Source organism: Leuciscus leuciscus (assembly GCF_965113295.1).
Source record: "Leuciscus leuciscus genome assembly, chromosome: 23".
Lineage (NCBI taxonomy): Eukaryota > Metazoa > Chordata > Actinopteri > Cypriniformes > Leuciscidae > Leuciscus > Leuciscus leuciscus.
In genome coordinates, this window is record NC_138747.1 from 12,691,906 (window position 1) to 12,713,426 (window position 21,521).

Consider the following 21,521-nt stretch of genomic DNA (forward strand, 5'->3'; position numbering starts at 1 on the left):
GCTTAACTATTTAAATTGTGAAAAGCCCTTAAATGTTTCAAAGTATGAGCAGTAGCACGTCAAATATTGCTTTTGGTTTGAGACCCTGAATAAAAAGTGAAATGTGTTATAGGGGCCAGTGACATTGCACATTCGACAAGTCTCCATTCTTTAAATTTTGTGGATTTTATTAGTGTGGTTAGCTATTCATAGATTATATAATGAGAATCTGAGTAGTTGAGACAAATTAAATGACAGAAAATTAAGGAAGACAAATGTCGTGTGTACTCTGTATCAATTGTCACAAGGCTTTCTCGTGAGATGAGGAGGATTTCCATTGCAAAGTACAGATTAGCTGAACCCACATCGCACCAGCATCCTCACTGAACCTTTTCATTTAAATACATGCACAATTTTCTCAGACAAACACTCTTCCTTCTGTCAGATACTCATTCCTGTTCTTCAGTAAAATATTAAAAACATTTGTCATAATTCAATGAACTGTGCCCTGTCTTCATAGCACAGTATGGAAGAGTTTTAACTAAACATAAATTATAAAACCAGACAATTCAATTTTCTTTTAGTGTTTTATCTGTGTTTTTAATCCTTGTAAATAAGGTTAGGTAACTATAAGACTGAATGTTTTGGATTGGTTCCCTCATTTCAATACGGATTAGGAACAAAAGTTAACCATTTCATCTTTACACAGTAGCTCAAAGCATCCTATTCAAATACTCACTATGACGTTATGGAAATGAATCTCAAGTCTAGTTTAACATGACATGTTCTTGTAACAGTTGCTGTCTTGTCTCACCATGGAGATGTTTGGGCTTCTTAACTTCCTTCTACTGGCGCTCCATACGTCTGCCGAGAGTTCCGTTCCAGGAATAGTGAAGGAAATCATCCATGTGGAGAAGAAGATGACCTGGTATAATGCAAAGATCTATTGCCTAAATAATTCTGGGCAACTGTTTATAGCCTCTGATAAGAACGAGCTGAAGAATCTCAGCGGTTCTGTCAGCCAGCTCTCTTGGATGGGAATTTATAAGTATTCCACAGCTTGGTACTGGGTGGATGAGACCAAATCCAATTATTTCAACTGGTATGGAGAATGTGCCACAATGATCAAGGCTGGACATTGGTTTTATAACACAACATGTGACACTAAACTATCCTTTGTGTGTAAGAAGGATTCTGGAGCATGGGACTTAGTCATAGAAAAAAAAACTTGGCTGGAGGCAAAACAACAGTGTGAAACGGATCACGCTGGTCTTGCGATTATACGTAATGATTTGGACAACAACGCAATAAGTGCTATGCTAAATAATAGTTTTGTCTGGATTGGTCTAGCTACAGTTAAAGAAGATACTCCTTTGAAAGAGACCTGGAGATGGATTGGAGACAACAAGCCTGTCATATTCTCCCGGTGGTTTAACTTTTTATTTTGTGCAGTAATTGATTGGAGAGGATTCTGGCATGACCGCGTTTGCTTTGAGGAACACCCTTTTGTCTGCTTCAGAAAAGTTAACAGTATCCTCGAATTCAGGCTGGTCAATGAAAATAAATCCTGGAAAGAAGCTCAGACTCATTGCAACCTGTTAAGCATGAGCCTAGTCATGGTGAAAAACCAAGCAGAATTGACTTCACTGGTGGTGTATATCCATGGCATAGACAGCTCTTTCGTGGATAATCTTTACTTTTGGATTGGGTTGTATAATAAACCTTGGTTTTGTGCTAATGGACTATTAACAATCGAGTATTGGAACAGAATGCAACCGGATAATCTAGATTTCATGAATAGAACCATAGCTTTTCAAGCTTGTGGAGCTTTAAAAGATGGTGAGTTGTTCGATGAGATGTGCACAGTATCACTCCCTTTCTTTTGTATGGCCAAAGTGCGCTCTATGATCCTGGTGTCAGAACCCAAATCCTGGATTGAGGCCTTGACACACTGTAGAGACAGATATGTAGACTTGGCCAGTCTCACATCAGCTATGGAACAGCACACCGCTGAGAATAAGGTTCAGGATGTCCAGAGTGATTATGTATGGATTGGGCTGAACTTTCTAATGGGTAGTTGGATCTGGGTGTATGGGGATGATGTACAGTATGATAACTGGGTAAAAGGTGGAAACCTACAGTGTCCAGTTGCTCGTCGCTGTGGTGCCCTCAGTGTGGCTAACGGGAAGTGGGAGGCCAGACTGTGTGAGGAGAGATTGGAATTTCTCTGTTTCAAGACTTAGAGACAAAAGGAGACCGAAAACATGCTCACTTACAGGAGAGTTTATGTAATTTCTCAATTTTGATTTATTGTTTTGCATTTTCATAGTGGTGGTTGGTATTATTACATTAAATTGGTTGCTAATAGAAACGAAGAATAAACTATTCTGTTATTGCCAATGGACAATAGTGCTGTAATTTCAAAGTAGTACAAGGGCAATTCCACGCAAAACTGTCACATCCATAACGCCAACACAATGCCATGGTATTTAGTTGGCGTTATGGATGTGACAGTTTTTAGTGGAATTGCCCACAAATCAAAAGTGGTTTGCCTAATGCTTCTTAGTTTTAAAGATCCTAAACTGAAAACACATTAAATATTTAATAAATAGCAGTTAGTTTTTTTTTTTTTTTTTTTTTTTTTTTTTTTTTGGTAAAGTATTTTACTTGTTTAGAATAAAACATTGCAATATAGATTGTGATTTTGATCTAATTTGAGAGTGAATAGTTTGAGTAGGTTATTTTCAAAGAATCAGTGAAACTAGTTAACAAGTAAGTTTTAATGATAAATTTGTGAATTGTTCTGAATTGACCCTTCGCAGGGAGTTTGATTGACAGACGATCTGACCAATCATAATCCGCCGAATCTTGTCTAACAAAGCAGTCAGGAGAGTTAGTAGATTAATGTTGGAGGATTTAAACTTGAAAAACGGAGTGACTGACATCTTTCCGCGGTTAAAAACAACATTCCTTCTTTAATTCATTTATGTTTATTTGATGCTATAAATGAACTAGAAGGAAGAGATGATCGGTTCACGAGCAGCTTTAACTGAGGCGCTACAGCGATCTGTCAGACACATTAAAGAGCCACAAATCGATATTTATTGTTTTGTTAAAAAATGACCAAATTTGAAAGTTGAGACTTTGTTTCATATCTAAAGTAGCCTGGTCTGTCCTGTCTGTCAGCGTGAGAGCGGCTTGGCTTGTCAGACATAGCAACAGTAACTAAAGGGGGCGGGTCTTTGTGAACGGTCAAGGTCAACAAGTGTGGGAACCCTGACTATTTTGTATTTTTACAAATTTGCCATAATAAATTTATCATTTTCATCTCTCAGTTGGTTTGTTCTTTCATGTGTGTGCTTAATCTATTTGTGAAATGTATGCTTTTACTAAATAAAAATAATTATAAATAATTATAAGTCCAAATCTAAGGCTACTAAGTCTAAATCAAAGAACTAGACCAATGAACACATTAGTTCGGATTCGTTCAGATCACATACTGCATTGCTCATTGATGTTAAAATACTCCTCCTATATGCTATCTGTTGATTCTGACTTACTTGCTTTCTTGTGAGATAAAAAGAATTTCAATTGCAAAGTACAGATTATCTAAACAGAGAACCAACATCCTCACTGAACCTTTTCATTTAAATACATTCACACTTTTTCCAGACAAACACACTTTCTTCTATCACATACTTGAGCTGATAAAGGCTAAACATGTGTATTTCATGTCTTCTTAAACCATTAAAATAGCTTTGTGGATTATAGTTAGGCCTAAATTTAAGTTGTTTGAACACTGAAAAAAATTTGGAGTAGGATTTACTTGAAACCTAAACATATTTATCAGTAGCTTTAATTAGAAATCTTTAAGTTAAATTTACTTGGAATATGGAATTAAGTAAACTTTACTAGTGAAAGTAACAAAGAAAATAAGTCATTTTAACTTTGCTAGTATAAGGTTGATTATTATCGATTTAGTTGAGATTTCCTTTGCATTACATTTCACTCAAACAATAATATTGGATTATATCAGTCATTTATAGTATGTGTTTTACTTAGATTATCTAAGTAATTTATACTACATCATGTCAGATGTTAAGCATCATGTGAATGCAAAGACCTCAATACTTGGTAGACAATACACAATGACGGTAACATTTGATGGATCGTTTTTGTGTTTGAATGTGTCATTTTGAGCAGAAAATTTACTCGAAATGTCACAAAATGGCAAGTTACTAATCCTGACAACAAAAGCAATGATAAAACAGTGTAAATACAGCTGGAAACCAGTGAAAAATGAACCTCATTAATTATTCAAGGTCCAGTGCATGATGGGAACCCCAGTATCAGAAAAGTTGAGTAATTTTTACTTAATTTTATTGAGTTAATATTTACGCTTTCATTTCTACTCGCTTGAATTAAGTACTGATATGAAATTTACTTCGTTTTTTTAATTTCTTGCCTGAACTAACTTTTTCATGTAAATTACATTGTTTTTTTTCAGTAGTATTTACTTCACCAAAAAATCATTTTTTACAGTGAATGTTTGTGTAGATTATTATTTTTTTTTAATGGAATGTAAAATCAGCAGTAATATATGACAGTAATGATATCATTCATTTGATGTATATTAATTTATTTAGCTCAACTAAACTTTTTTTTCCCTTAGGCTTGTTCACTGTGGTTTAACAAATAAAACATTATGGTGTGCGGTTTCTCAGACAGGGTTTAAATTAAGACATGAGTAGGCCTTAAAGGGTTAGTTCACCCAAAAATGAAAATTCTGTCAGTAATTACTCACCCTCATGTTGTTCCAACCCCGTAAGACTTTTGTTCATCTTCAGAACACAAATTAAGATATTTTTGATGAAATCTGAGAGCTGTCTCACTCCTCCATAGGCTTCTAGGTAATTTCATTTGCCGACCCAGAAAAGTTAGTAAAAACATCGTTAAAATAGTCCAAGTGACTACAGTGGCTCAACCTTAAATTTATCAAGTGACGAGAATACTTTTTGTGCGCAAAACCCCCCCTAAAATAACGTCTTTATTCAACTATTCATTTTCTTCTGTGTGGGCCTCTGACGTGAGTTCACGACAGCCACGACCCATGCGCGAGAACTGAGAAGATGATGCTCACGGTCATTTGATGGGAAAGGGTGAAATGTAAGCCATTCATTTTGTGGCATTGGTAAGGCACTTATACGTTTTCTTGCTGGTTTCTCACGATTCAGGCATCCAGGAAATGCACATTTTAGAACCATTTTAAACACTACATTGAGACCCATCTGCGTCATCTTCTCAGTTCTCGCGCATGCGTCGTGGCGCTCTCGTGAACTCACGTCAGAGGCCCACACAGAACAAAATGAATAGTTGAATAAAGTCGTTATTTTAGGTTTTTTGCGCACTAAAAGTATTCTCGTCGCTTGATAAACCTAAGGTTGAGCCACTGTAGTCACTTGGACTATTTTAACAATGTTTTTACTAACTTTTCTGGGCCGGCAGAATGACATTACCTAGAAGCCTATGAAGGAGTGAGCCAGCTCTCAGATTTCATAAAAAATATCTTAATTTGTGTTCCGAAGATGAACGAAAGTCTTACGAGGTTGGAACAACATGAGGGTGAGTAATTACTGACAGAATTTTCATTTTGGGTGAACTAACCCTTTAATCTAGAATAGTTAATAGTGGTTTTAAAAATGGCTTTCTGAAACACAGATTAAGTATACAGATTACTAACACCTGGACTATGGAGTCCTAAAACCATCTGTGCTAATCTGAATTAGCATGACAGAGACGAGACGTTGTTAAACCACAGTGAACAAGCCTAAGGGAAAAAAAAGTTTAGTTGAGCTAAATAAATTAATATACATCAAATGAATGATATCATTACTGTCATATAAAACATGGAATGAACCAAGAAAATCTTAACATTATGAAATAAATGGTTTTCTCTAATACACATTGGCCACAATTATTGGTTGCCCTAGAAATTATTATGAGTAAAATCTCTGAAGATCTCTGAAGTATATTCCCATTCATATTTACAATTTTTAGCACACCAGGTTAATTTTGTCCAGCCATGGTTTCCTGTTTCACAGGACTATTAATATGCGGGAACAAAAAGTTCAAATTCCACCCATTCCATTCTATTCCATCAATGAGAAGAAAAAAAACAAAGAATATAGTTCTGATGTGCAGCAAAAGATTGCTGAGCTTAAAAAATCCAAGACATTTATGAAAATAGCACAAAATAGAGTCAACAAAATGTTAGAAAATAGTGTGACAATGTCCATTTCAACCATCAGGGAAATAATTAAGAAGTTCCAATCAACAGGACATTTGACGAAATACGAATCTGCCTGGAAGAGGACGTATGTCTATGACCCTGTCCAAAAATTCACACTTAATATGCATTTTCGGTTTTGTGGACATAAAATTGCTTTCGCGTGCGCATGTCCGTGAAGTCCATGTCTGTAGGGTGTCCCATTTGTCATTTTAGGTTTCAGAAGGGTTCTCGCGAGCACCCCCTTTGCGGTTTAAAAGCTATTTAAAAGCAGATTCTTGTTAATCTAGTTTAAAAGGCCATTTTAGTCTAGGACTAGGCTTAATCTCTGTCCGGGAAACCACCCCTATGTCAGCATAAGTTTGGCATCATTGACTTGACACATTCATTACAAGCTGTCTTGTGAGATCCTCACCATATGCCCTCTATTCAAATCCATTTTGACAGTTTGCTGCTTGCAAAGTCAGTCTTAACAACACATTTAAACAGGATCACAGTTATACATCACACAGTACATGAAGATGTTATCTAGTCCTATGAGCTCATTTTTCAGCACATGGTGGTAGATGTTGAATGCAGTGACGGTATATGCAGTATGCACAACCAATGCAGCAGTTTCATACAAAAACACTTCTAATTAAATACACATGCCTCTTTTTTCTTTGTGTCCCTGCAGGGTTGTCAAAGAGGAAGTCTCGGACGATAACGCCAAACTGCCTTGTTTCAATGGGAGAGTGGTGTCATGGGTGAGCTGTGAAAACCTCTGCCTTATATAACATCTGAATCAGAGTGGAAAAGGCAGGCAGTCATGCATTCATATGTCGACTCGTAAGAAAGATGCAGCACATGCGCTAAATCATATACTGGACAACAACAGTTTTAGTTCACCGATTAATTATGCTAATTAAGTCTGAAAGGCACTTTGAAGTCTTACCGATTCTAAAGTGTAATGCATAATTCAGGACATTGCATTCTGCTGGATGCCAGTTTTATTTAGTGCCTTTGAGGCCTTTGCTTGTTGTAGTCTTTTGTTTTGAGTTTAATAGAACAGTTCAAACATCCTATTCATCCAAGCTGTGTGAGGGATGAAGAGCCATTAAAACTTAAACAAAAAGCATCTGAACTTGACACTTATGTTTACTTAAAGGATTTCACACGTAAATGAAAATTCTGTCATCAGTTACTCGCTCTCATGTTGTTCCAAACCCATAAGACTTTTGGGTTTGGAACAAACACAAACAAAGAAATAGAGATGTCTGCCCCTCCATTGAACGTCGATTCACCCAAAAATTAAAATCCAAACCCAAAAAAGTTCTTAAAGAGGTCATATGAATCGCCCTGTGTAATCCAAGTCTTCTGAAGAAACACTTTATACGATAAACTGATTTAATTTAATATTTTATTCACATGCATCTAAACTTTGATCAGCGATGCACATAGAGCACTCAAAAGGGGTAAACAGAAGCTCAACTGTACTTGCTTGACTCGTGAGAACAAACCTTATTGGTTAAAACGTGCTGCCGTGACGTGCGAGAATGAACCTCATTGGTTGAGCTTCCATTTACCAAATATCAATGCTCTGTTCATTCACTGATCAATGTTTATATGTAAATAAAATACTAAATTAAATTTGTTCATCATACAAAAGCGATCATGTCTCTTCAGAAGACTTGGATTTAACCACTCGATGCAAATTAATTTATTTTAAGATCTCTTTATGAATATTTTTAATCTTCAGAGATGGGTTTGGAACAACATGAGGGTGAGTAATTTTCATTTTTCAGTGAACTAACTCTTTAAGTTCATCTTTGTGCTAAAATGCATTTATTTGTCTGTTTGTAGCTTGTATTGGCTGAGAGCTCCCACACAGATGGGATGTCGGTGTGCACTGACAGTCATACTGAGCTTCCCCCACCGCTGGAGAGGACGGGAGGCATCGGAGACTCCAGACCTCCCTCGTTCCAGTGAGTACCACGCGTGTATCCTGTGCAACACACACTCCAGCACAAATTCACTACACAGATGTGCCATTTGTGCGTGTGGTATTTCAGCACAGAAAACCTGAATCATAGAGATGGAGTGAAGCTGTACAGTCCAGTCCAAGTATGCCCGATTATAATGGTCTGCAGCATTTTCCATCCTCTGAAAATCAGTTATCGTTTCTGTCGATATTGGATATTTAATTGTACATGCACATTTTCACAATTTTTATTTAGATTAGCTTCGCTGTCTATTAACACTGACTTATATTTAGTCTTATTAAATATACATTTTTCATACTCTACATTATAATGTGGTTATGCCTAAATTCACTTGTAGCATTTAAAATGATACATTTAGTGTTTTATTTTTAATTTAGACAGAATAATATAGACATTGTATATCTGTAATATATACCATTTAAAAGTTTGAGGTCAATATGTTTTTTTAAAGAAATTAATACTTTTATTCTGAAGGGATGATTCAATGAAAATTCACAGTAAAGACATTAATAATGTTACCCAAAAAAATATTTCAAATAAATGTTGTTCATTTGAAATTTCTATTCATTAAAAAACCCTGGAAAATAATGTATCACTGCTTCCACAAACATATTAATCAGCACTTAGATTGATTTCTGAAGGATCATGTGACACTGAAAGACTGGAGTAATATTGCTGAAAATTCACCTTTGCTATGCAGGGATAAATGACATTTTAAAATATATTAAAATAGACAATGTTAATATTTTAATATATATTTAGGGCATAACTGCACCATTAGCTGATTTGCGTAAATCCTTTAGTGAATCAGGAGCAAATAAACATGAATTCCCCTCTTTTAATACACATGCTCAGTCAAACTCATCATCCTGAACTTCTGATATATTCAGTAGTTAAATTCCCCCTGTAGTCAATCATTTTATCCATTAAAGGTACAATATGTAAGATTTGTGTAATAAAATATCCAAAAATCACTTGCACAGTGTGATATATTTCCTGCAGTTGTGTACTTACAATATCCCAAAAGTTCCCAAAGATTTTTAATTTCAGAGAAATTCCTATTTTAAATAATGGCTCGTCCCTGGTCATTATCGCCTGTCAATGACGTAATATCCGCATTATCCCTGGACAGTCGTGGATAACTGCGTTACGTCTAGCGGCACGTGCCGCTCACGCGGTTGTTGTTTCGTTCAAACATTATGGACCATGGCCAGCAGATCATGCTAAAATGAGGATCAATATCAGCGTGTTTTTTTCGAGAGGCCAAGAGCTCCACGTCCGCGACTAAACTTTGACTTGACAGAGACGCCGCTCTTGCATGTACTTTATTAGACAGTATGTTATTCCAATGTTGATCTAGCTTACTGCTAGTCTCATACAGCCAACAAACTAACACATAGAATTACATTATAACTTTCAACACACTCAAATGCAGTTTAGTGTGATAGTGTAGTAGACCAAGTGAAACAGCGCTGCGTTACCTCACAAGTTTAATTCGTCGAATAATCTGACCTGTGTGAGTAGTAATTTAGCATTAGCAATCGCGCCCTGCTTCACAGCACAGTCATGTTAAGAAACATCAATGTATTCACTCCTCCATAAACATTATTAGATCCTTTGGCATGACGACAAGTTCCGTAATTCCGCTTAGCGTCATCCACCTACGCCTTTGTTATTGTAAGAGGTGAGCGACCCCTAGTGGCGAAAGAAAAAAAAACATATTGTAGCTTTAAAACCTTTCTTTTATCACCAAAATTACATATTTAAAAGTTTTTTCCTGTGAAAAAAAATTCTTCATGCTTTAAAATAGCTGGAATGTAACTACACCCTTACTTCATGTAGTATATTCAGAGCCATGAATATGCTAATTAGCCCCGCCTCCACTCACTCTCACCATCTCAGAGATCCACTCGGTGAACTTACTGAGGTAAACGCTGCACAATGGTATCGCTCTTTACAACATCGGACACACAACGGTAATTAGTATGATTAGCCTTTTGCTTGACTACGTTATCAAAGAGCTAATAATGTGTTGCTAATGTTACACAAACCATGTAGTTCATCATAACTTCGTAATATACATCATATTGCTAAATCTACCCGATTTTCCATATCAGCAGAAAAATATTAAATAATATTTAATGATAACCTGGCTTATCTTAAGACTCCCCTGCTTCAGAGCATAATTAATGATATGCTAAAGCCTGTCCGCAATTCGAGGTGATTGGTTAAAAGGTAGTTTGTGATGTAAGAAACACCACCGATTTTAAACCGCGTTTTTGAGACTGTCTTTGGTTCACTGCATTTTTAAAGAGAAAATGCAAATGGGTGTTGACTTATAAATTTGCACATGGTTGGTCTTAAAGCATATTATAAACACCACAGACATATAAACAACATTAAAAACTTGATTTTCCCCACAGGGGGACTTTAAGAGATCAAAATGTTGTTTGTTCTATTTGGATCGATTCCAGGTTCAGTTGATATCAGAAATGGTATTATCTCTTGATATTGCTGTGATATAATTGCATTATATAACTGAATCGTGTGTGCCTGGTCAAGTGTAATGTTTAGTGTCCTCTGCACAATAATTATTTAATAGTTAATTTTATGCTGCCATTGTGTTTTATGCTCAACCACTGAAAACATCCATTTATAGCGTGCACCAGATGTGCTGATTATCTCACATGAGTGCACACGCACATACACACTCACATTGGAGATGCGCTCTTTCCCTCACACATTCTGCATTCTGCACGTCGTGTCACCTTCACCTGCACACACACTTCATACACCTCCATGCTTCTTTTACATGAGGCGAAATCAGATTCTCTGATCACTCGTGTACGTGATTTTTTGTACATGTACTTCTACTGAAAGGCTCAAGAATCCCTTCATCGACATCAAACCAGAAATTAGTTCATTTTTAAGGCATGTCTGGTATTTTTTGGGCAAAAATTAACAAATACATATCACCATACTTCCCCAGTTTATTGATTTACATTAAATGGAAAAAAAATGTATTACAAGTTTTCTAAAATGTTTGAATATGCAAATTAGACATCTAATTAAATATTCACTAATTTGCATACATTTCCAGATAAAGCCAGGTTAAAAATCTTAAAAATCTTGTTTCATTTTGTTGACTTTGGGTCCGAGGTTTTTACTGAATGGATGTCTCTTTTTATCACTCCAAAATCAGAAAATTCTGTCAACAGCTAGAACGAAAAAATTAATAAATCACCATGTTTTTAAGAATAAAATGATGTATAAAATCAGGCAAATGATATATGAACAAACCCCTCTGTAAAAACCTTCAGAATATATATAGGAATTAAAACTTTTTGCCCGTTGTGTCTTGCCTTAAAAAAAGAATGTGTGTTAAATAATCATGACAATAATCACAATTAATTATTTGTATTGACAACTCAAAAAAAAAAAAAAGTTTTAAAGCAATTTTTTTTTTCAAGAACCCTCTGAAACCTGCTGAAGTAACCCCTGGGGAACGTTTACCCCCGGTTGGGAATCCCTGATCTACATAATAATCTCTCTCACACACACACACACACACACACACACACACACACACACACACACACACACACACACACACACACACACACACACACACACACGTATGTTGATGTTGTGGATGTAGGAAAATCAACAGCATAAAGAGAGCAAATCCCTTTGGCTCTTGCTCCCCCACTGAGCTCAGTCATCCAGAAAGCATGAGACACAAATGTTGAAGGGAGTTGTGGTAAACAATGAGTGGTGTATCTGCCCATAGCAGAACATCCAGAAGGGACCTTTGTAAATCTGCTTCACTGCATAACGGCATGACCAAATATCATTTTTTTTAAATTATATTTAAACCTAGGAGAGGACAGGGAGAGATATCTTGTGCATATTCATAGAAAATGTCTAGATTAGATTTCCCTTAATTATGTAGAGTAGTTAGCATCTAACCAGAAGCAGAAATAGTAATATATTGTGAAAATGCAAATAGTGTACAGAAGGCAAGAGAACAGTACTGTGCAGATGAAAAGGGATATAAATAGAAAAGGGGCTCTGAACAGTAATGATAGTGTATGAATGTGTATAAATAGAGAAATAGCAAAAATAGTGAACATGTACAAGGACATGATTGATGTAGTAATAATAATAAGGTATAATATAAAGCATGGTACAAAATACCTTTTCCCTGTAAAATATTATTTTAAAGTTTTAACTAGCAAAAAAAAAAAAAAAAAAAAAAATTGACATTAATTTATAGTACAATTACATATAAGGCAATCTTCTACCATTTGCAGTTGTTCCACTGTATGTGGTAAGGTAACTCATTAACCAGTTAACAGGTTTTTACTGTAGCATTTTTACAGGGTTTTTTTCTATAAAAGTTACAACCATTTTTTACAGTGTGGATGGAACATTATTATTGCAGTCACACGCTCACACATCCAGTTCCTTTTATAAGGCAAGAAATCAAAACAAACCTTATGTGTGGATTATACTTGTATAGCAGAATATATGAAGGCAGCATACAGAGGTAACTCTTTATATGAAAAAATGCTAAATGATATCCTGAATAATGTTAGTTAAAATTAACCCATTGTTTCGTGTTGAAGTGAGAATTGAGCCATACATGTGAGGATAAGCTGATGTAGATCACTTGTGCTGTCGCTGTGATATTTCTGCCCTCTTGTGGCTGGTTTTTAAACTGCAAGCACAAACTCATTGGATTATATAATTTTTGATGCCATGTCCTTAATTTCTAACATTGGTTGACTGACTCACTGCTTACATTTGTATCACATGTTGCATTCATGCAGTATACCTCACATTTTTTAGAACAACAATAACAATATGCTGTAAAACACTAGCGTTAAAAAGTTTGGGGACAGTTTTTATGTTTTTGAAAAGTCTTATATTCAGAAAAACTGCATTTATTTGATAAAAAATACAGTACAGTAAAATACGGTAAAAACAGGAATGTTGTGAAATATTATTACAATTTAAAATAACTGTGTTTTATTGTAATATAATTTTTTTAATTGTATTTATTCCTGTGATGGCAAAGCTGAATTTTCAGCATCATTACTCTGAAAAAAAAAATATATATAATGTCCTGTAAATTCTCGCTTATCGGGCTTATGCTACTCTGAATAATGCCTGAACTTCGTATTTTGAGCACTTCTTGCGTTGTTTTTGCCTATTCACGATGACTGGCTTAATTTAGTCCCAATTTGTAAGTCGCTTTGGACAAAAGCGTCTGCTAAATTACTAAATGTAAATGTAAATTACTCCAGTCTTCAGTGTCACATGATCCTTCAGAAATCATTATAATATGCTGATTTGGTGCTCAAGAAACATTTCTTATCATTGTCTCTGTTGAAAACAGTTATTCTGCTTCATATCCAGGATTCTTTGATGAATAGAAAACACTAATTTGAAATAGAAACCTTTTGTAACATTAAAAATGTCTTTACTGTCAACTTTTGATCAATTTAATGAATCCTTGCTGAATAACAGTTAATATCTTTCAAAGTAAATTTATACTGACCAATAGTGTATGTTTCATACAAACATAATTTAAAAAAAATATTTACAAATGTATTTATTTATTTAATTTACAATTACAATTATTACAATTAATTACAATTATTATTAAACATGTATTCTACTGCATGTACAGTATATGTCCTCTTTGACCTACAGTGTATTTAAAATTATTATATCTTCCAGAAAGGACAAACAAATTTTTGCCATATGGTAAAAAAATGTAAAATACAAAATACAAAAGGTTTTCACATTCAGGGGTCATATATCATTCAGAGGTCATATATATATATATACACACAAAACTTTATAGGCCACCTTTACTATATGGTGGAATAAATCTTTCACCTCACTCAGATTTCTACTGAAAGCACATATAGATGTTCATGCTTGCACAAAGACACACTTGCCTGCCCCAAGGGTGTAATTCAAAAAACAATTTTTCATGATGAAACCCCCTATGTGTCATTACCATTATTCTCTTTCTCTCTCGCTCACTCTCTTCCCCTTTCTGCCCTTCTCACAAAGGCTAAAATAGTCTGCATTCCATCGCTTACACGTATATCTTCCATGCACATACAGCGTCCTATGAGTTTCAGATAATACAGCTGTTGCAGTGTGTCTAATGTTTTTCAGAGCTCATGCTGCATATGTTTCTGTGTGTGTGTTTGCTACAGTGCTAATGCAGTGAACAGCAGAGACGGTCTGGACACAGAAACTGGAAGTGAGTCTGTCCTCCGCCACCGCAGAGAGCGGGAACGAGAAAGGACAAGACGGAGGAGAGATGAATGTGAGTGTAGCTACAAGATTATTCCTAAATACTGTACTTTTATCAAAGGCAGGGTTCCTACAAGTTTTCCATTTCAAAATTCTATACTTTTCCAGACTCAAATTTAACACCATATTTAATAGAAAATCTGATTTAGATGATCGTTTGCTCCTTTATCAGTTGCTGGTTTGGCTTATGGTAAAGACAAACAGTTTCGCGTAATGAACATGTGCGCCTTGAATTCATTCGGTCCTGTTCAGCGATCACTTAACTTTTGCCATGAAAACACTCTGCTTGTACGATTATTATTATTATTTAATTTTTTTGAAATTCTTAATTTTATATTTAGAAAACTGAAATGGAGCAATAATTTAGAAACACCTTTTTTTTTATATATATATATACTTATCCAGACCTGGATATGACTCAAATCTGTACTTTTCCATACTGTGTAGGGACCCTGCATAGGTGACCAAATCCCTGCTGTACATGCCACTTTATTTTGCATTCGTACACACAGTTGATATAATCATGGCTTGATCCTACTCTGACCGTGACAAATGTTTTACGCCCTCTTATGTAGGATATTTGTCTCATTGGTGTGCTAAATATATTCGTCTTTTCAAACTGAGGTCAAAAAGTCACCTCTTTTTGTGTATGTTTGTTTCACATGTATAGTGGTGTTTTCATCTTTGTCTTGTTGTGTATGCGTTTGTTTGTTTTTAGCTCATTTATAAAGTCTTAATTTATCCAATTACCTACCATGACAGACTGAAACGACTTCATCTTTTTTAATTGCGTTCTCACATTAATATTACGGAAGAATACAAATAAAGCAATCTGTCATTTAAATGACATTTACATACACTCTCATTTTACATTTTGTTTCTCTTCTTTCTTTGTTCTGTATTTGTTCTTGAGCTTCCATTGATTGTTTGCACAATACATAATTGCACAAATAACAAATGAAGACACATTAATACAATGTATAATGGCAAAAAAAATTTGTAAAATACTGAATTACAACAACAGGCGTTAACAGAGCAGAATCACACACCCTTCCTGTCGTCTATTCAACATAGTCCTCACCCTTACAAAACAAATGCTTTCTCACACACAAACACACCCAGACCTCTCACAGTAATTTATCTGTGTTTGTGATGGTAGCGCAGGTCTCTCTGCTGGCCCATTAGTTCCCGCTGATCATTAATCAGTGTGGCTTAATTAGCTGGCCAGTCTGGAGACAGTGTCAGTGGTGACAGTGCAACACTCCTTGAGTTCAGAATTAATAGGACAAAAAGGAGAAAAAAAATATTAGGTTTACAAGATGCACTGTTCCTCTGGGAATAGCCAGGCGGTAGCTAGGGATTCTGGGCCCCTGACTGAATTTTGTGCTGTGGCCCTTTCCTATTTGCAAACAAAATGCAAAGCAGGAATATGGATTTATTTATTTATTTATTTTCCATTTTTAATTAGATTTTTTTAATGCTAAACACACAACACAAAGAAATGTACATATATAACATACTAATACAGAGAGGTTACAACAAAAATTATAAAATAAAAATAAAGAAATCAAACGTTAAAAGAATTTTTTTTTTAATAAAAAAAACAAACAGTGGGATGTGGCTTTATGCACCCTACACAGAAAACAGTTAGTCAGGCGAAACAAACCGTTTTATTTATTTATTTCCACACATACAAGCTAACGTCACACTTCAGACTATATTTTATCATCAAATTTCTGTTTGGAGGCTTGTCACCCCTCGACGCGGGCAAACTTTGCCTCGTAAATTATAATTGCACAGTACATGATGATTATTTTCACGCTCGAGCAGAGACTGCAAAAATCGAAATCGTCGCGCGCTCATTGTCCACGCGCTGCTGTTGATGAATGACAGTGCGCGTCTGGCAAGAGCGCGAGCAGAAGGGGCGGATAATAAATTCATATCGCGCGCTCCCGCGTGAGTTGTTCTATCTGTGTAGTAGTTTATTTGTGTGAACCGGCGGAGAGAAGCTCTTCTGTCGTTAGCGCTTTCTGAGGTAAGGCGACTTCACTTTACAAAAGTATTTTATTTTAAAATAAACAAAATTCGGGTATTCATTTCATATGTTTTGTAGTGCTAGGCTAAATATAAATTTTTCAGAAAGACATGCGTAATTGGCTTGTATTTTGTTTAGAGCAAGTGAAAATAGTATCTATTATAAAGAAGAAAACTGATATCTAGTATCTACAGAATGCTAGAGTTGTTAAACTGCTGCAAATATAATAATAAAATAAAATAGTTTTCAGTATATTTTTACAATATTTAAAAAAAGATTGAAACATCCTTAAAACATGATTTCAAAAGAATTTCATAATTGGCTTGTTTTCGTATCCTATATTTACATTTTTTTTAACTAATTTTATTATTTTACGTTAAACTTAAAGGATGAAATAAATGAAGCTATGAATTAACTACAGTTTTAACCGGCATGTGAATAATTATTTTTCAATAGATTGCAACATAATATACCTTTGTGCATCACTCATGTGATATATTGTTATATTATCCTGCTAAACATGTGATATATCTGTAGTCTGGGTTTAAATAGGCTGCTTACACAAACAGTGGTGATGTATTGAGTACTTTGTTTCCATTTCGTTGCCTGAAGTCAAACATGGCTCTGTAATGGATTGCCTAGTTTGCTAGATGTAGACGTGCATTAAGCTATACCGCCATCTTTTGTAGCTTGTTTGTTCTACATCTGTAGTCTGAATAAAAACACAGAATATCCATTATATTTAAACATATTTTGTTCTCCATTAGTCTTGTGCATTTCCTTCCTCAATATCAATTTTACTTTCCCCCACATCTCCTTTGTTCTACTGCCTGTCTTTTGTTAATCAAACTTTCATCAAACTAATTTAGTAATGACTGCAAGTGCAAAATAAATAAAGTACTAAAGACTGCCTTAAAATTCAAAAGACTGGCATGTGAGTGAGCATATCAGACAGTATGAGAGAGCGATATCAGCCTATTGAAAGAAGCACTGGCAGCCCAACTCTCCTGGAGTGTTTCGGGTTCCACCAGAGGCGATACCAAAAGCCCGGCTCACTGAGATGCCGCCGCCTCACCAGAGCCTTCCAGCCAATCAGATGCCACCCTGAGGCAGAGCCCCGCCCACAGGAGTGTATGTTTTCCTCTTTTTAAGTCTGTCTCTCAAGGTGCGATCAAGCCATGAATATATCCAAATATGTGGTTCTCTTTGTTAGTGTTTTGTTGTTTCAACAAGGCATTCACAAGCTCGCTGTGTGCATGATTGTTCTTAGTCCCGCGTGTGAACGGTCACACAAAAGCCGAACGGGTGGTGAGGGACTCGGCCATGGGCTGTGACAGTGGCTCTATGATGAGCAGTGAGCTGGAGTCAAGCTCCTTCATTGACAGCGAGGAGGATGAGGATGCTAGCAGGTTTGGAATGACATTTTGCTTTTACTGTGTGCTAGACTTCTGACTGACTTATTCGGTCTTGGCTCAAATTGTATATACAATAATCTATCTGTTCTTCTCTTCTGTGTTTGTCTCTCTCAGGCTGAGCAATTCCACAGAGCAGAGCTCTTCTTTTCAGTTAATGAAGAGACATAAGCGCAGGCGCCGGCGACACAAAGTGGCTAAAATCGACAGGGTTAGAAGTGTGTGTGTGCTTGCGTGTGTGCACCTACTTAACCACATATTGGGGACAAATTTGTATCCAGAAAATAGCTAAATCTGACAAAACATCCCAAAACCTTTGGGCTAGGGTGTGGGTTAGGTTATACTATTGTTCCCATTCAGCCAAGTAAATGTGTGTGTGTAATGTGTATATGTATGTATGTGCATATATATATATGTATTTGACTTCTTAGGGTTTCATGTATCTCCTTTGCTTTCGTATCCACAGTCATCTTCCTTTAGTAGTATCACAGATTCAACCATGAGCCTCAACATCATCACAGTTACCCTCAATATGGGTAAGATCAGCTTGCCTTTTACATGTACACGTACAGTGTGACACCAATTCATCACGTCCGTGTTCTCTCTTGTTTGCACAGAGAAATATAACTTTCTCGGCATCAGTATAGTGGGCCAAAGTAACGATAGAGGAGATGGTGGCATCTACATCGGCTCTATCATGAAGGGAGGAGCGGTGGCAGCAGATGGGAGGATAGAGCCTGGCGACATGCTGCTGCAGGTAGATTGTAGTCTGGAATGGCACTTCTTGTGAATATTCATTTCTGTTTGTGATCAATTTAGTCTGGTTTTAACAAGTTTGGGACAGATTGTTTTTTGTAAACTTTGACAGTGTAAAAAACACATTCCAAAGAGGCTGTTGTTGAAGCATGCGACATTAAATACTATATGAGCAGAACATCAGCTTTTTGAAAAATGCTCCTCAGTTTGAAGCAAAAGGTTCAGAGAGATGGTGGGAAATGGTCATGAAAAACTAAATTACAGATTATAATATTTAATCATTTTACTGTTATAAGCTTAAAGAAAGTTTAAAGTTGCAATGTAGGCCCTGTTGTTTGATCATAAAAAAAAGATATTTTTGCCCTCATGTCATTCCAACTATTAAGTCATACCACTACCACATACCACATCTCAGCCAGCTTAACTTCGGCAATAGCCGTCAAGCTTAACAACAGGCAAGCTAGTCTGGCGTTGACGTAAAATAGCTTTGTGCAAGGTTGGAAATGCCACCAAAATGAATAAAAATGCCCCCAAAGTTCAAGATATGAAGATCTAAAATGTGATATAATTTCTTTTTACTTAACAGTTTAATAAACAAGTTGATTTTATGAATTGACAATTTTTAGACACAACATTGTCAATTTTGACAGTTTTTGCTCTATTTGCCAAACACAAATTGTTCCAAACAAAGCAGAAAACGTACGTCTCTCGGCAACACACAGCGTTGTGGCGTTATTGAATGATTTACCGTTTTTGAATTAATCATTCAAGGACCCATTCATAAACTCGTGCTGAATTCGGAACCGCTTACTAGCATACTATTACTATTTTTCCTATATCTTTATATGGCAAAAATAGTACGAGTAGTATGCGGTTCCGAATTCAGCATCAGTGGACACTTGCTTCTTTCATGAATAAATCAGCTGGTTTGAACGAATCAGTTGAATTAATGATTCTATGATTCACTTATTACGACTTGCCTTCACCTACTGGCGGTTTTAGTTTCATAATAGTATCATTTCATTTTTCCCAACATTTCATATTTCTATATTCAAAATATAATATTTAGACCAAACAAATTTGGTTCCCATTGACTTCCATTGTATTTTTGACCATACAATGGAAGTCAGTGGGAACCAAAACTGTTTGGTTACCAACATTCTTCATATTTTTCATTTTTGGGTGGACTATCCCTTTAAAAACACCTAATAGATCAGTTTTTCATTTCGAATAGCAGATTAGTGTAATGCAGTGGATTGACTCCGCCAGTGGTGTATTAAAGTGATTTAACACTGCAGGGACATGCTTACATTTTATATTTATATGTATTTATTTACATTAGTTTTTAGGGATGAGATTTGGCCTCTGGCTCTGTGGCTTTAGTAGTGATTGTCTCTTGATCCAAATACAACCTTCAAATGCCTCCAGCAGCTGCTGATCCCTGTTGAGAGGCAGATTACAGTTATAGTTATGGATTAGACTGCATATTTATATCGGCATGGCACAGTTTGGTACACTGATATTAATACCATTACCTTAAGGTAATTACCTTACTTTTTTATTTACAGAAACTTAGAAGGTCCCAGTTGACCCTGGTATGAATTACTCAGAGAGGCTTAAAATATTGCTCTGCCTTAAAGCTAACATGTGTGAATGCCACATTTTGACTTGCAGGTAAATGATGTGAACTTTGAGAACATGAGCAATGACGATGCTGTCAGGATTCTCAGAGAGATTGTCTCAAAGAATGGGTAAGAATAAACATGTCTGAATTGTAGCATTGGACATGAGGCTTAGATATAATGTGTTTAACTAACCATTGTACTTGTCTTCTGTAGTCCTATCAGTCTCACTGTTGCCAAATGCTGGGACCCTTCGCCTCGCAGTTACTTTACAATACCTAGAGGTCAATACACACAAACTCTTTATCTACGCTTCTTTCAGATAAATGAGATACTCGTCCATCTTATATGACTTATCTGACCTGTTTTTTCCCTCCCAAAGCTGAACCAGTTAGACCCATTGACCCGGCTGCATGGATTTCCCACACTACTGCACTAACAGGATCTTACCCACAAAACGGTACAGTCTTTTCTCTCTGACAGATCACAACATCTCTTTTTTTTTTTGCAAAGCATGATCCTAATCATCCTGTTGTCCTTCACAGAGTTTGACGAGCTCCCGCTTACAGTGGGAAAAACGGACATGGCCACCATTGTAAAGGTGATGCAGGTCCCAGACTCAGGACTAGAAATAAGGGACAGAATGTGGCTGAAGATTACTATATCTAATGCTGTAATAGGTAAGATGTCTTTGGCGTTCATCACCTGTGAAAATATCTCACTCATGTTATTACTGTTGATGATGTTTTAAAAATGTGTAAAGCAGCGTTATTTTAGTATTGAGATACTATTATATTTTTAGTAACATTTTGAAGGAGATATTTTTTATAATATTTTATGTATATGTTTATAATTGAATATGTATGATGTTTTTATAGTTTTTTAGTTAAGTTTTTTAGTTATTGTGGCACATCGTCACATCACAGTCATACTTTATATAAGATGTGTAACTACTATATACTTACATCAAAAAATAATTGTTAGGTACATTGTGTACTCATTGTGTTCATGTTGAATTACAAAACACTGATATTGAGGTGGGATACGGGTAAGGTTAGTTACAGGTTTGGTGGTATGGGTAGGTTTATATATAAATGTAATAAATGTAATTAC

The 21,521-nt window shown here is 35.8% G+C and overlaps 1 protein-coding gene across 1 annotated transcript in view; it reads left to right on the plus strand.

Annotated features, from left to right (window-relative positions):
- Positions 1–21,521, plus strand: part of dvl1b (dishevelled segment polarity protein 1b) — a 35,028-nt gene that overhangs the window by 5,449 nt on the left and 8,058 nt on the right. Inside the window, exons 2-12 of the mRNA XM_082155182.1 lie at positions 6,942–7,011; positions 8,108–8,229; positions 14,484–14,596; positions 17,889–18,027; positions 18,148–18,241; positions 18,497–18,566; positions 18,648–18,787; positions 20,461–20,537; positions 20,625–20,692; positions 20,791–20,868; positions 20,954–21,088. Of these exons, the coding sequence (XP_082011308.1) occupies positions 6,942–7,011; positions 8,108–8,229; positions 14,484–14,596; positions 17,889–18,027; positions 18,148–18,241; positions 18,497–18,566; positions 18,648–18,787; positions 20,461–20,537; positions 20,625–20,692; positions 20,791–20,868; positions 20,954–21,088 (1,106 nt within the window). The remainder of the gene's footprint in view (positions 1–6,941; positions 7,012–8,107; positions 8,230–14,483; positions 14,597–17,888; positions 18,028–18,147; positions 18,242–18,496; positions 18,567–18,647; positions 18,788–20,460; positions 20,538–20,624; positions 20,693–20,790; positions 20,869–20,953; positions 21,089–21,521) is intronic.